The 16,021-nt window shown below is 41.8% G+C and overlaps 3 protein-coding genes across 5 annotated transcripts; 1 reads left to right on the top strand and 2 right to left on the bottom strand.

Annotated features, from left to right (window-relative positions):
- Positions 1-3,794: 3,794 nt before the first annotated feature.
- rps26l (ribosomal protein S26, like) lies at positions 3,795-6,471 on the bottom strand. Its single transcript, XM_077014171.1, has 4 exons — positions 6,339-6,471; positions 4,421-4,598; positions 4,119-4,249; positions 3,795-3,891 (listed from the first exon to the last, which is right to left on the bottom strand). Exons 1-4 carry the CDS (start codon positions 6,468-6,470, stop codon positions 3,856-3,858), a joined length of 477 nt encoding a protein of 158 aa, XP_076870286.1. The 5' UTR covers position 6,471; the 3' UTR covers positions 3,795-3,855.
- drc2 (dynein regulatory complex subunit 2) lies at positions 4,574-11,576 on the top strand. Of its 3 annotated transcripts, none has more exons than XM_077014169.1 (9): positions 4,574-4,683; positions 7,747-7,910; positions 8,505-8,672; positions 9,391-9,560; positions 9,686-9,824; positions 10,003-10,200; positions 10,413-10,631; positions 10,787-10,939; positions 11,150-11,576. In XM_077014169.1, the coding sequence occupies exons 2-9, from the start codon at positions 7,770-7,772 to the stop codon at positions 11,444-11,446; spliced, it is 1,485 nt and encodes a 494-aa protein (XP_076870284.1). In that variant the 5' UTR covers positions 4,574-4,683; positions 7,747-7,769; the 3' UTR covers positions 11,447-11,576. The 3 variants fall into 3 exon arrangements, with proteins under 3 accessions (XP_076870284.1, XP_076870283.1, XP_076870282.1); XM_077014168.1 differs by lacking the exon at positions 4,574-4,683 and adding an exon at positions 7,568-7,623; XM_077014167.1 differs by lacking the exon at positions 4,574-4,683 and having other exon boundaries at positions 7,583-7,910.
- A 56-nt stretch (positions 11,577-11,632) lies between these two features.
- fkbp11 (FKBP prolyl isomerase 11) lies at positions 11,633-15,535 on the bottom strand. The gene is made up of 6 exons (XM_077014170.1): positions 15,028-15,535; positions 14,770-14,832; positions 14,073-14,160; positions 13,787-13,820; positions 13,485-13,555; positions 11,633-12,126 (listed from the first exon to the last, which is right to left on the bottom strand). The coding sequence occupies exons 1-6, from the start codon at positions 15,136-15,138 to the stop codon at positions 11,918-11,920; spliced, it is 576 nt and encodes a 191-aa protein (XP_076870285.1). The 5' UTR covers positions 15,139-15,535; the 3' UTR covers positions 11,633-11,917.
- Between the last annotated feature and the right edge of the window lie 486 nt (positions 15,536-16,021).

Genomic DNA, 16,021 nt, shown 5'->3' with positions numbered 1-16,021 from the left:
GAAGCGCCTCTTCTTCACTGTTCACCTCTGGCACCTCCGTCTCTTCTCCACCTCCATCAGACACGGCCATATTAATCACCGAGAACTAGCTCCTTAGAAACATAAATGTCGCTTACGTTGCTCTTCCTCTGTTCGGACGTTTCCAGAAAATAAAGACCCTCGAGCGTCGAATAGCAGGTGCTGCAGTTCTTAAATGTAATGGAATATATTTGTGAATAAATCACAGCCGAGTTCACGAGAAAGACGTGCTCGTCTCGGCAGGCCTGGTGTGTGGATGAGAAATGTCTGGCGATTAAGTGCCGCCGACAAAAAGAGGATCAGTGAGACTGACACTCAGCAGTTTTAAATCTTACATGGTTAGGTGGTAACAGATGGCTGAAGGATAAGGCTGCATAATTAATTGAAAGTCTTAATCTGCATTTGTAATAGATGCTTGCTCAGGTAAGACTCATACCCACTACCCATTTAGTTCAATTCCAGTGTTGTCTTGAAGAATTTGAAGACCTCATACTCAAGACTAAGTTGGTGTGGCCAGTGCCATAGGAATGCATCTACTTCATACTATATTTAATTATATTTGCACAAATTATTTGTTCGCACACACATACAACCTCTCTCCTGGACCACCTAAACATATATACAATTGCAACCCAAAGTCACCTTAAATAAACATTTAAAATCACTGCCATGCAAGTTTAAGTTACATGATTGAACTCACATTAAATACACCAATAACAAGCCCCAGTTCAACACCAAATTGCAACAGTTGTGCCGGTTTAACAATCAGGCCATGAACAAACAAAGTGTATTTATACGTAAAATACATGTAAAATAAAAGCTGCAAAAATACAGTTCAAACAAACCAAGTAGCATGATTTCCACAAATGAGCCATCAGCAATCTGGAAATGCATCACCAGTTACAAAAGAACAACAAACCACTGGAGATGTGTTGTGCCCTTCTGTTTCAAACACTCCACTATAATACCCATTCCCCAAAATGCAACCATCACAGGACTGAATGACTACAGACCCATCGCATTGACCGCTGTAGTCATGAAAACAGATCACTTGCTAGACTCCCTGCAGTTCCCTTATCAGGCCAACAGGTCAGTAAATGATGCAGTGAGCATGCGTTTCCAACATCCAAGAACTTACATGAGAATTCTGTTTTTGGACTTCAGCTCTGCTTTTACAGTTTTTCTCGATTGGTTTGGCTCATTTCTTGAAACCGAAATTACATTCTTGAAACTCAACATCATTTGGCACAACTGTCTTACAGATCAGCACAACAAAAGAGCTGACTTGCAAAAGCGTATATCTGTCCCAAAACTGTTCACTTAGGCTTCAACACTAAACCCCTTTTTCATTTAAAGAGTCAGTGCCACGAAAATGGAAAAGATTGGCATGCAATTGCTTTGGCCCATTTCTCGAAACAGACTGGACAAGCATTTGGTGCTTTTATCAAAATAACCTGGATGGTTCAGCACAACACCATGGTTTGCCTTCAGAAGCCCATATCCTTTCCAAAACAATTCACCCATGTGTCAAAACTCAATTCCCTTCTCGTATGAATAGTCAGTGCTACCAAAATGCATTGTCCATTTGGCATTGCGTGAGCACATCAAGTCAAAATGGTTAGATGTGTTGTCACTAAAGGACTAACTAACAGAATACAATGGTGTATAAATCTGAAAAAAAAAGCATTTTACAAAGGTTAATCACACATCAAACTGATAACGCCGAGGTTAGTTGAACCCATTTTTATTCACACAAAAATGAACTTGCTTACAATACTGTAGTGTAAAAAGGAAATGTAAACATAATGCCCATTCTGTAATACAATCAAATAAAAATAGCCCTTTATATAAAGTGGGGGGGGGGGGGGTGTTTTCACTTCACTAGTCACTGTCCTCACCCTCCCTCACCTGGCCACCATCCTCAACCTCCTGGCCATCTACACGCTGCTCTCTGTCTGCCCATAGATTTTCATCTATCTCACAATGTATAATCTCCTTTGCAATGCAACAAGCGTAGAAATGTCATAACCAACCCCTACACTGATTCCCTGTAAGGCCTTCGCATGGAGCAGGGATCTCTGGTCTTGAGGATGATGGTCATTCCTTTCCTCACTTCAATGGGATTGAGGAAAGGAGAGTAAGTGAGTATAACTCCTTCAGCATTCTTGGATGGGTAGCAAACCAAGTCCTGATGAGTGGGCTATGGTGGAAATTCACATTGTCCCATACAATGACGTGGTGTGGTAGGTGAGGCCCTACGAGACCTCTCTCATTTTCAGGGATCAAATCGATGTAAAGGCGATCCAAGAAAAAGAGGAGCTCCTCTGTATTGTATGGGCCAAGACTGGGGATATGTGTGGCCACACCATTCTCAGAAATGGCAGCACACAGTCAGGTTGCTCCCTCGCTGGCCTGGGACATCCACTGTGTCCCGTTGGCCAATAATGACGGAGGAGACGGAAGACAGAGGCACATTGGGTTGAACTCATTGACCTGCCTCTGCCATTATGAGGCGATGGTTTAGAACGTGGTCAATGAGCGGCACCCGAATTTCATCTGGGACAACAGTGTGAACGTGCTTCTCGGTCTCTTCCCCGTCCCACCACCATGTACCCTCACTCCCCCTCTTCCTCATCTACTTCTTCCTCGAGCAGGAAGTTGCCTCCATGTTCAGAAATTGTATTGGTCCTAGTCAAACTCTCCATGTACAGTCCTACGGTCTGTGTCGTGGCCGTTACCTCATCAGCTCTGAGGGCGACACACTGCTACATCTTCGTGGTGTGCGGTTTGTTTACAAGCCTAGCGAGCCGCTAACACTTTTAAAACCGACGTAGTGGAAAACGGGAGACTAGCGGCATGAAGTATCTGTGATATTGTGATTGTGCTTTGAGTCTCGTTGGTGAGACGCTTCTGTCACACGTTTTGGAATAAACCACATACGAGGTGCAGCAAAGGCACCGCACACAACTGAGGGAGCTTCAAAACTACTGCCGCTATCTGTTCTCTTCTTCCTAAAGGTGAGCACAGGTCAATGGCGTTGTAAAGTGTTGATAATGGACTTTATCCACTTTTTACCTAGAAAACAAGTTGCGTACATAACAGAGCTCGTAGTGTGCGCCCACCTCCTCCAACCGTGCCAAAGTCCTGAAGTATATCACGCCTGGGTGCGGTTCGGAACACTCACATTAGCGAACCCTGCGGTGAGGGGCGTTCCGGATCCTTACATTTATATCTAAGTTTGTGTTTGGTTTTTTTAATGTACAGTTCGCTTAGCTTGAATTCACCCCGGTATTTTCGTCAAAAGCACATGTGCGTGAGATGAAAACACCGCTTCCCAGACAAGACCATTTCAATAAACAACTTGTGTCTCAAAACATTTTGAGAGGTTTGCTCTGTGGCTCGACGGTTTGGCCACCCGTTTCAAGACATAGTCGTTTGACTAAACCAATGAGAAATGCTATTCTGTTGTGAACAATTGCCAAGTGGTTTCCAGACTTCCAGACACTCAGCACTAACATATACTGGGCAAAATGTGCAGTTTACAAGTTTGACTGGGTAAATGAATATTTTGTTTCTTGTACTACTGTAAATGTCAAGTCCTGCATACGGTAAAAGCCCTGCAACCAAAACAAAATTCCTTGTACGTGTGCACACTTGGCCAATAAAACTTGATTGCAAAGTATTATCAATAATGCTGTACAACTTGCATCCAAGTTTAATTTAGATATTTCTGAGACAATTTTGTAATCACGTCATTATTATTCAAACAATCACACTTTTGTGGATTCTGACCAGATTTTATTGGTTTGCACAATTGTACAGTTTACAACTACTTCTTCACATAGGCTTCGGAGGAGCTCTAGGAGCAGCACCCTGTGGGAAGAGAAAAAGAAAGAACATCACAAAATGTAAACAACACTTTTAGGCATCACTGTCTTGTGTACACATTTGACAATACTAAAAAGTGACTTGACTTGTTCATTTCATGAGCTCAATTTACCCAATGCACTGTGTCTTGCGTTTTACAAGACATTTTAATGCATCTTGCATGTATGTATATGAACAGGTATGTGAATTGATGCAATCAGCAAGACACTTACACTTGGCCTAAAGCGTGGAGGTGGTGTGCGGTCCTTGCGGGCCTCCCGAGATCGGTTCCTTACCACCTTACTGTGGATGGCACAGCTCACGCAATAATGCAGCTTCACGTAGAGCTTGGGCAACACATAGGCTATAGAAAAGAAAGGTCAGAACAAAAATTGCAGTCATGTCATATGATCACTGCCATGTCTCTGAATGTTGCTGTAAAATGTACAGTCTTAATTCTTCAATGAGAATTTAGACTCAGTCCATCAGTTTGTGGACAACAATCAAAATTATTTTGACAAATGGAGCAACTTACAGTCAAACACACTGGCCTCCGAGATGTCCCTCACAGCCGCGGCCTCAACGATGTTCCTGATGACAAACTTCTTGATGGCCTTGTCTTTGGGCACGCACCGAGCACAGTTGGTGCAGCGAATGGGCTGGACGTGCCCACGGCCCTTCTTGGCACGTCCGTTGTTCCTTCTCTTCTTAGTCTGGAATTCAAAAAGAGAAACAAGACTTTAGCAGTGCAAAAGAGACACAACTGGACGGGATTGTGCCTGGGAAGTCGAACTGCAGGTAAAACATTACAAAAAGGCTTAAAATGGCTGTTCAGAAACGCGTATCATGTTTCTGATCATTTCTCGAGTCTAGATCAGGGGTACTTGACATGGGCGATGGAGATGTACTTTAGCTTGGTGACCACCCTGATCTGTTTGATCCAATTAATCGACTTACACCGCATTTGGAAATTAGCCTGAAGTCTGAACAATAAAATGAAACTGGAATAAAGGGACATAGAGGCTTCAACAAGGACAGAAATCAATATATTAACTGTAGTTACTAAATAATAGCCAACCCAGCTAGCTAGCAGTGTTAATTTCGTTGACGAATAATTTTCGTCATAGTTTTCGTCAACGAACCTTTTTTCACGACGAAAACGAGACGATAACTAAATAAAAAACTATGCGAAGGGATAAAAACGATGACGAAATTAATGGACATTTTCGTCAACGAGTAAAAACGAGACGAAAATATTGGCCAGCGACGACATCTAATCAGACCTGATTTAGTTTAGTGAAAGGTAGGGATAAGTTAAGAAGAGATCCAGCTGTAACTACTTTAGCGTACACGGATAGGCGGGACAAACCGGGTAACCGTCCAATCAGAACTAACGTCTTCACATCGCACAGAACCCGGGAAGACCGTACCAGCCTGTGAACTGTGGCCACTCATGAAATTCAACTCGACGTTAACTCGACAATGTCAGCAGGGAGAAAGATGAGCGGCGATATATGGACACATTTCTCCTTTGACTTTGAGAAAAAGACACGGTGTGTAAACCATGTGTGACAATGATGTCGGGAAAAATACGACAAATGAAATGATATCAGCGGTCTATGACATTGTTGTTTTTACGGCACCCAGTTTTATATACAATGTAATATGCATTGTTCATAAACTACATATGCTTTTCAGGTAGATCGGACCTACTGGTCATCAATGGTTTATTATTGTTATGCTCAATAACTATAAGTTCAGGTCAAAAAAGTTGTTTGGAAATTTGTTTTTGTATATATTGCAAATACAAACAATAATATTCTGTAACTGGTTAATAAATGTTTCATTTTGTGCAAGAGTATATAATGACTATTACACTATATATATTTTAGTCAACTAAATTCTTTGAATAATTAGTCGACTAAATTCTAATGATAATTAGTCGACAAAAATTTGACTAAGACTAAAACAAATCCAAAGACTAAATTATGACTAAAACTAAATGACATTTTAGTCAAAAGACTAAGACTAAAACTAAATCAAAAATTGCTGTCAAAATTAACACTGCTAGCTAGTTAGCAATTCTATGGTTTCTTAGACAAAGCCACTATAATTTGCCTAAATTAATTAGAAGACTACTTTTATGGGATAACTCGCGATTAAAAATAGATTACAGTGATCGCAGTTCCAGCAAAATAATTCAGTACGCTGAACAACCCGAGGCCTGTTAGCTAGCTAGACAACCTAGCATGAACGATAGCGCATGGCTCGAACACACCCGCAAATTTTTTGATTCAACGTACAGCGAATTTCCTAGTAATTACTCTAGAAATTACTTCAAACGTTTCTACAATAACAGCACTTTATCGAAGTACATTTATTTTTTGCATTCAACCGAGTTAAATCGTATTAATCCACGTTGGCGTAAACGACTAACACGTTTCGGCACTCACCATCTTGGACAGGAGGCAGGAAAGAGGACCGGAAGCGGCGCAACGGAAATGTATCAACGTTGTTCCTCCGCACAAAAAAGAGCATGCGATTTGAATCAGAAAAACAATAGAATAAAACGCAGACTGCCTCATACAAAACAATACATTTAATCTGGCATCGATTATCAGTTTAGTTAAAGGTTTTTGAATAAGAGAATAATGAAATAATTAGTTAATCGCGGAGGGATATAGTGCAGTTCATTTACAGAAAGTAATTCAACTGTCATAATAATAATTTGAAGGTGAAGCCCAATCCCAGAATTAGCACTTTCTCAATAAACACAATAAGACAGGCTTTATTATGTCTATAGGCATTTTTAAATATAATAAAGTGACAAACAATGTTTTCTAATTTTTTTTTTAAGTGGAACACATTTTATGTTCTGGTGAGTCTTCAAAACGTGTTCAGAGCCAGTAAAGGACACTGGCTTAAGGAGATGCTCTGAACACTCAAACTGTTTGCATAAAAATTGGTGTGCTGTTCTTGATGGAGATTGTACACGGGTTTCAGTTGAGCATCTTCTTCATTCTTCTTGCTCTCATCTTTCTAGTGATCTTATTTCCCCACTACAACCAATGCTGCAGTATTTTATATATTTTATACATGCCTTTTGATTTTTTAAATGAAAATAGATTATTTTTAATATTGTGCATTACAAACCAAAGAAAATACTATTTTCTCATTCCTACTGTTTAATGTTTGTGGCATTCTACCTCCACAAAAGTCTTCATCCTCTTTACTCCAGTGTTTAATTTTTTCACTGCATCTTTAATTCTTGCCTCATTTTCTCTTCTTATTTGGACTCTGTTTTTTATTGATCAAAATGCAGTTGTGGAATGTTGCTTTTGTAAGAGAAAAGAGCAATGAATGAAAAATAATGTTGAAGCAGGAAACAAATGCTAAATAGTTGTCCTAATTTAGGTTCCCAGGAGCAAATAGTCAGAGACGCAGCTAAACACCTGGGCCAGACAGTTAGGTTAAGCTAATTATTTGTGTTATTGTGTTACGCAATTAGTGGGCTACCACATTGGCAACATCTGTGCTTAAGAATTCAAACAATTGAACTAGAAAACGTAATGTATAGGCAGAGCAGGGCTGGCTCCTAGATAGCTAATAATTGGATAATATGGTTGACCACTAAATAGGAACCAAATGTGTCAGAAGCCTCGACCAGCCCGAAACCATTCATGTGTGACCTGCTTGTTGCTTAGTAACAGTCAACCGAAGCGCTCGGTCAGGCAGCCGGTATTCCGTTACCTACAGTTTATTACACGATTTAAGCCCCATATGCATTTGTAAAATAATGCAAATAATAGCCTGTTGACTAAAGTAAACTAACTGGCAGCTGAATGTTTTGTCTTTGATAAGTAAAGCGTTGAAGCGCCGGAGTGATGCCGAAGAAAGGGAAGACGGGAGCGAGCAAGCAGCCAGCGCTGACGGAGGAGGAGAGACTCGTGTACATGCAGCAGAAGGCTCAGGCTGAGGAAGACATGGCTAAAAGGAAAGAAGACATGCTCACTCAGTTTCTCAAGGTGTGTGTGTGTGTGTGTGTGTGTGTGTGTGTGTGTGTGTGTGTGTGTGTGTGTGTGTGTGTGTGTGTGTGTGTGTGTGTGTGTGCATAAAAATCTGAAGAAGATTCCAGGTGTGTGTGTGTGTGCAGAAACATCTAAAGAAGATTCCAGGTGTGTGTGTGTGCGTGTGTGTGCGCATAAAAATCTGAAGAAGATTCCAGGTGTGTGTGTGTGTGTGTGTGTGTGTGTGTGTGTGTGTGTGTATAAAAATTTCAGGTAAGTATCTGCAGTGTATAATCTATACAGATATATTAAACATTGTAGTAGTACATTCTGTTTCTCTGGACATTCTCTCTCTCTCTCTCTCTCTCTCTCTCTCTGTCTCCCTCTCTCTCTCACAGACACACACACACACACACACACACACACACACACACACACACACACACACACTGTCATCGTAAGTGTCTCTGTCAGTGTCTGAGACGTACAGTACATTTCCTGCTTTATTTATTTTTTTAATAAGTTGTAAACAAGGTAGACTAATATTCTAATATTTGTTACGATGGCTGTGATGTCACTCGCTCCAACACTGTGGCTGCGTGTGCTCGGCAGGATAAGCTGCAGAAGGAGGAGCGTAACAGCACAGTGAACCTGCACAAGTTGACACAGCAGTGGCGCTCTGTCCTTCGCCAAACTCGTGCCGCCGAGCTGCGCGCCGATATTGCAGTACTCAGCCAGACCTTTGAGAGAGTCCTAGACCGCAAAGACAGCGTCATTAAGGTGAACTGGCACACAGGATAATACAGCCAGTTTTACTCATCCAAGGGAATAATATAATCACTTAATATTTTTAAATGCTAAAAATGTACAGATCAGTGAAACGTTTTTAGGTTTAGGCAAACACCATCTGTTGAATGACCAGTCAGCATGAGTGATTGCTTTACTGTCATTATGTGTGTGTGTGTTTGTGTGTGTGTGTTTGTGTGTGTGTGTTCATGTGTGTGTGTTCATGTGTGTGTGTGTTCGTGTGTGTATTTGTGTGTGTTCGTGTGTGTGTGTTTGTTTGTGTGTTTTTGTGTGTGTATTGGTGTGTGTGTGTGTGTGTGTGTGTGTTTTCGTGTTTGTGTGTGTGTGTGTGTGTTTGTGTGTGTGTGTGTGTGTGTATTTTTGTGTGTATTTGTGTGTGTTCGTGTGTGTGTGTTTGTTTGTGTGTTTTTGTGTGTGTATTTGTGTGTGTGTGGTTGTGTGTGTGTGTTTTCGTGTTTGTGTGTGTGTGTGTGTGTTTTCGTGTTTGTGTGTGTGTGTGTGTGTGTGTGTATTTTTGTGTGTATTTGTGTGTGTTCGTGTGTGTGTGTTTGTTTGTGTGTTTGTGTGTGTATTTGTGTGTGTGTGTGTGTGTGTGTTTTCGTGTTTGTGTGTGTGTGTGTGTGTGTGTGTGTGTGTGTGTGTGTGTGTGTGTGTATTTTTGTGTGTATTTATGTGTGTGTGTGTGCTGCAGTCGTTGGTGAGTGATCTGGGTGAAGCAGAGCAGCAGTCTGCGGTCGCTCTCAGGTCTCACCTCCACAGTACGGACCGGCTGCTGCAGCTCCATAAGGGCCGACTGGCTGCACTAGCGTTAGAGTGGAGCACTGGGCTTGAGGAGCTCAACACCGAATTCAACACAGAGAGGTAGACGCATATTTCACCTCCGACGTCTTTCCACTTCGTCTTGTCTGTAACGTCAATGTGTCCGTTTTTTTGCAAGGCGGTCAGAGCCAGGTAATTAACTCAGTTTAATTGTATGACTATTTCAGGGAACGGATTTTGACGGTGCACAAGCAGGAAATGGCATATCTAGAGGATGTCGCTTTTGCCATGGAGCAGCGCTATGATGAAATAAACCGCGAGGTCCGGCTGAACTACCAGAACACCCGAGATGATATCACAAACCAGGTACTGTATTCCCCATGTCTTCAGTTGTCACAGAAAATAAAGAATTATAAATGATCTGAAACCAAGACATAGCTAAACACAATGCTTTTATTCTACGTTTGAAGAAGGATGTAAACACAGCACACATAGGATTGTGTGGGAGGAGAGGGGGTGGCATCTCACTCTTTGGTTTGTGTAGAGCATCGAAGAAAAACACGCATTACGTACGCAGCTGGAGGGCACCGAGAAGGAGCTCTGGGAGCAGTTCCAGCAGGTGCTACACAGCTACAGCGAGGCCACCAAGGTCCGGCAAGTGGAGTACGAGTCGCTGCGTGCCAAAGATGAACACAGTGCGCGGGAGATAGACTTGCAGATGAGACGCTTGCAGAAGATGCAGGTCAGGCATGAGAGGGAGAAGCACATCACTACAAGATTGTAAAATGGATGGTATTTATAGCGTGCTCTATAAATGCATCAGTTACTGTGCACAATGAATGTAATGCCTTAACATGATTGTGCCACAATTTAGCTACAAGTGACATATTGTTTGCATATTCACAGAACTGTGTGTGTGTGTGTGTGTGTGTGTGTGTGTGTGCGTTTGAAAAGGACTACATCAGCGATCTGCGTTCTCGGTTGAGCTCTGGTCAGAGGGAGAGCGAGGTGTCTGCACGTGAACTCCGCGCAGTTCGTGAGGACGTTGCACATAAAGTCCAACAGCTCAAGACTAAACTCAGTCTGGCTCGGGCAGCGGAGAGGAGACAGTTGGCTAACCTCACCATGCACAGCAGTAAAACCGCTCAGAAACTACGAGACATCATAGGAAAGGTAGACGGATTCATCTCTGCACTCACCAGGGTGGGGCTGCCTGGTTGAGACTCATTGTTGAATGTAGAGAGACTCCAGGGACATTTCAGACAAAAATAAATCAAACATGCCGAGTAATGTGTCTCACAGCACGCTTCGTCATTTTGTGTGCGCAGGGGGACAAACTGTTGCGTCTAGCTGAAATGTGTCGTAAACTGGAGACAGAGCAGGAGAAGGTGCTTCCCTTCTATGCATCATCTTTAAGTGCGGAGGAGTTGAGTCAGGAGAGAGCGCATGCTATGGAGGCACCATCTGAAGAACTGGCACGGGTATACTCCATATGCTCCCAGTATCGCCTTACAACCATTATAGTGTGATACCTCTCTCAGCATCATTTCCATCCTAACGACTTTTAAACCACACAGAAGGCTTTCCATGTTACTCCCTAAGACATCTAGAATAGACCCATTATCTCATTATATATCATGTATTATATGTTCCTAAAGTTTCATCTTTGGCTTTGTCCTCTTTTCTGTTAGGCCATGCTGGACTATACCTCTCTGGAAAGGTTTTGGCAGCGTTACAACAAGGTTCTCCTGGAGCGTTTGTGCCTAGAACAGGAGAAGGCGGCTCTGGGGCGTGAGAACCAGCAGCTGAGAATTCTTCTCAAACAATATCTAGATGGCATCTCTGTTAGCGACGAGATCTTGCGACAACGGAATCCACTTCTCATAGTGTCCCGCCAGTCGCTGCAGACATCAACTGGTTCAGACGCACAAACACTCAAGCGCCACACAGTCATAGAGGCAGCCCATGTAGTGGAACACACGCTGTAGAGATATTACATATATATACACATGTATGGCAGACATAGTAATACTGTACCAAAGACAAAGCTACTGTTACTGGGTTATATAGATACCACATATTTAAACAAATCCATTTTCCAGCACACATGAGAAAATGTCAGTCACATTACAAGTCAGTAGGTCAAATAGAAGGAAGAACAACAGACACTTAAAAGCATTTGGACATTATACTGTAATGCACACATCTGAAATTAGACTCCCTTTACATCCCATAGATAAAAAATAAATCATCATCATGATATTCCATGCTTAAAAATACTTTTTTTACTAGATGTAAAATTAATTTATCTGTGTCTCATTCTGTGATATCAAGTAAACAAAATAAACACCAGATATATATGAAAGGAACTCTTTCACAAGGACTGCACTCCAGGCAATGTTTTTCACATTTTCTGTTTTTTTTTATTTAAATAGTTTATTCTTCCGTTCATGTCCTTTTCATTTTTTCTTACTCTTCTTGTCCTTGCTCTTCTTCCTGCCTTGGGGTTGTACTTTGGCCTTGTTGTAGAGGTAGACACCCACAAGTCCCAGCAAAGTGGGCACTAATGCCAGACACACAAGGGGAAAGATGTCATTCACCAGCTTCTGCCAGGGAGTCTGCTGCATCAGAGAAACCACCTCCACCTCAAACTCCAGAACGGAGTCACCTGCACAGAGATAGATCAAGGACTGGGATGTATCGGTGTTTCCCTCCACTTCAAAGCTATTAAGAACATCCTAAAGTCGTCTTAGTTCTGGAATAAATATACTTTAGTAATTTAAGATGCTCAATTTAACCTTTTCAACATAACATTTCTGGTTTATTCATAAGTTCAGTTGTGTTTTTTGGAACAGTGAAAGCACTAATACACGAGATGAACACGGCCCATTAAGATTTGGCTTATGTCTGCCTCCTGCTCTGCTTCAGGCTTCATTCATGAGCTGCAGGTCATGAAAGTAATTGGTTGATGTCATCAGTTGCACTATAAATTGGCCTTACTCGTTATTTAGCCTATATCTGGACTATTTCCAGGAATACAGGACAGTCCTTACTGAAACTGACATCCTATTTATCCTCTATTACTAAGATATTTGTAATAACCCAAACTAAGTAAACAAATTAATACCTGTGATTGCCTATTACTTATCTCTTTAAAAATATATATTTGATCTGTCAAGGTTTCTCTACTCCATCCTCTATTAGAGAGTTAAAATCAATAATTGTACTCATCATCCTGTCAATTAAATCCTGATCCCACCCTCTCATTAAACACTTGTCTGGGTGATATCTCTGCCCTCATTTTCCATCTGATGGACTCTCAGAGGCATGATATCAATTTCCCATGAGATCTAAGGAACATTCTAGTGCTTCTGAAATCTGGTAAAGATCCTACTGAGTCAAATGACTACAATATCAAATTTCCCTTTCTTTGCGAAGAGTCTAGAATTTCCTTGGTCAAATTATTTACCCTCACAGCCTTTGTTTTCATTGCTTTGTTGATAAAAAAACAAACATGAATTATTAACAATATATTAGTCACTTTGGATTAAACTATGCTATGAAATGGTAAAGCACTTGATAAAAGTTCTTGGATACAATAACAACAGAAAGTTGCAGTTTAATAAATATTTTGCAGTGTCATTTGTCTTGTTCTGGTCGGGGACTAATAGCTGTTCTGATGTGGCCGATGTCCCTCCCCTCAGGTTCAGTCTATAATTGCTCCACTAGAAACTCATTATCATGCTGGGTTTTGTGAATTTTGTTTGGCCATGTCATTTGTTCTGCATTTGTTCAGTCTGACAGTGTACTATATAAATAAAACTACCTAGATTTATCAGCCTTTGAAGGACTGTATAGCAGCCCTGCCCAGCCCTGCTCCTGGAAGTATATAGCAACTAAATGTATGAATGTTTGAATGTACTTCAGATCTTGGTGTTCGTACCTGTAGAGCATTGGTACACAAAACATGTTGCAGTTAATGTGTAATAATGTCATGGCGTCTCTGAGTTGTCAGATTTGGGCTACCTGGGATGGTTGGGGGGTATCCTCGTTTTCCATACGCTAGATGTGCTGGAATGGTCACCTTGACTTTTTGCCTGAGGAAGAAGAAACAACGAACATCGACACATAAAATGTTCAGGTAAAAGTTACACCATTCAATCACCTTGGACCACAAACCCAACATGTTAGAATGACTGTGCATGCAGTGAGACTACCCATGATCTGAGCTGTTCTTCAACCTGTCATAACAAATCTATTACTTTCTATAATGCTTCACTGATTCTTCCATAAGAACATTGACTCAAAGCAGACAGAGTGACACTTACCCTTCACAGAGGCCAACCAGGGCTTGCTCTAGGCCTGTGACATAAAAAAAAACTTTTTAATACTTCTTAAGAAACTCGTCCCAATTGATACTTTTAAATTTTGACAACTGTGCATTGCAAAACGGCCATACTTGGACGGCATCGGCATTAAAGAACCAGTCCCAACACTATAAATCATAGTCAAATGTAAAGATGTGGCACATCACACAAATCCTGGCGCCTTCTTAGCACTGATCTTCTCCACTCCTGCTTATAGAAGTAACACACAGCCACCACACACACACACCTGAGATGACGGTCCGCTTCCCCAGTTCCACAACCAAGGGTTCACGGGACAAAGAAGAATCAATCACCTTCCCATCCAACAGCCGCCCCTATGCAGAACACGTCTGGATTAGTCACTGCGGGGTTTTTTTTTTGCTTTTTGCTTTTCAAAAAAAATAAAAATACTACATAAAACTAAAGATGCGGAGAAGAATAAATAATCCATAAAATAATGAGCTGTGCTCGTCTCTCTCTCTCTCTCTCTCTCTCTCTCTCTCATGCAATTTTAAGGTGTTTGGACAGTGTCGGAATAAACTGGAATGCTGACGTGTTGCTCCTCCTGCTGTAACGGTGTAAAAGCAATGTAGGCCAGGTCACATCGTCGTGCTGACACATCACCATTTTATACTACAGTATTCAGCGTGTTTGTCTCTGAAGTCCCAAATCACACGTCACCCTTGACATACTGTAGAAGTGTGTGCAAAGGCTATAAGCTGCTGCTCGTTGCTGGTATCGCCTGCGTGCGGATCCGCAACAGGCTAACGCATATAGTTGAGGACAGTGCGTTGAATCGTAAGCAACAGATGCACCATCTGGAATCCACAAGGTTGCATCCAGTTTCTCTTCTTGTAGTTTGCTTATACGGAAGAGTCATTTGGGCGAGGTCTCGTTTTACTAAAAAGATCTCTCGAAAACAACCCGAGTGCATGCTATCTTACCGTGTAATGGATTTGAAGCGTATCTCCAACCGCTGATGTTACTGTGCAGGGTTCAGGTTTGACCTTAAATGTGTAGAAATGCAGAGATATATTGATATGTGTAATAAATACGAGGTTACGATGAGTACATGCAACGCATTAGCCAGCCAGCCCGCTAACTGGGGAGACAACGTGAGGGAGGATCTCACTGCAAAACCACACGTCCAGCTACGTGTCCTCCTGGAGACACTATCCATACAAAAACTTAACAGAACTTACCAACGTTTCCACAAGCAACTCCTCGACGTTTTTCTCCGTCTCCGTCTCCTCACCTGCGGCGAATATAAATGCAGCGAACAAAACTGCGAGAATACCACTCCTAAGTTTCATGGTGCCTCTCTATAATAAAAAGAAAACACGAGCAAAACTGCTGAAGTTGGTGGACTTCCGTCGCTCGAGATGTTTCCCCTCCTGCAGAACGCGATCTGAATTAAACAGGACAGCAAGAGCGCACAGGCGATCGCTCAGACGTACAGCTTGATATATGCCTGGGGAGCAGTTAAGGCTGATGTGTTATTATAGCAGGGTGATAACGGGCCAGCCGACCCACGATCTCTGTCCCAACACCTGGGTCCCCGGAGTCCCGCCTCTAACATTCCTCCAGCATCCCATAAGTCTTCACATGCAGCCGAGTCACAAGGAGAGCAGGTACGAGTTCTGACACTGGATGGCGCCCATGAAACATCAGGCAATACTCGTACTCATAAAAACCACTACCGTTACTTCCCCGGCTTAAACCGCAGATATAGATCCTACGAGGCCATTTTGAACGAATGAGCTTTTCCTCGTGTCAAGCAATTGTATATCACCACCCTCAAAAAAATATGCATTCAATTTAGACTTTGTTTAAAAAAACACATTTATTTAGAACCAATGGGCATGAAAAAAAACTTACACTGCCCACGTAAAATCTTCCCTTTAAGTTGATTTGGACAGCTTGACCTATTAGACATTTCTAAGTCCCACATGAAATGTCCTTACCTTGAATTAGTATTGCTGCATTGCTCAAGAGACAATATGTAATACCTAGACTTGGTTGCCATTGTAGAGGTACCGAGAGAAAAACAGAATTGAGTTCTTAACTTTTGTTGAAGATCAGCTGATGGTCGTATTATAACCAATATATTCGGTGTCGGATGAATGTTTCAGAAATTAAAACGCTTTTAGCTACTTATCAGGGCAGTGAGTGCATATTTGTTTAAAAAACCTCAAA

Source organism: Brachyhypopomus gauderio, chromosome 8, assembly GCF_052324685.1.
Source record: "Brachyhypopomus gauderio isolate BG-103 chromosome 8, BGAUD_0.2, whole genome shotgun sequence".
Classification (NCBI taxonomy): Eukaryota; Metazoa; Chordata; class Actinopteri; order Gymnotiformes; family Hypopomidae; genus Brachyhypopomus; species Brachyhypopomus gauderio.
This window is presented reverse-complemented; position numbering and strand designations above follow the sequence as displayed.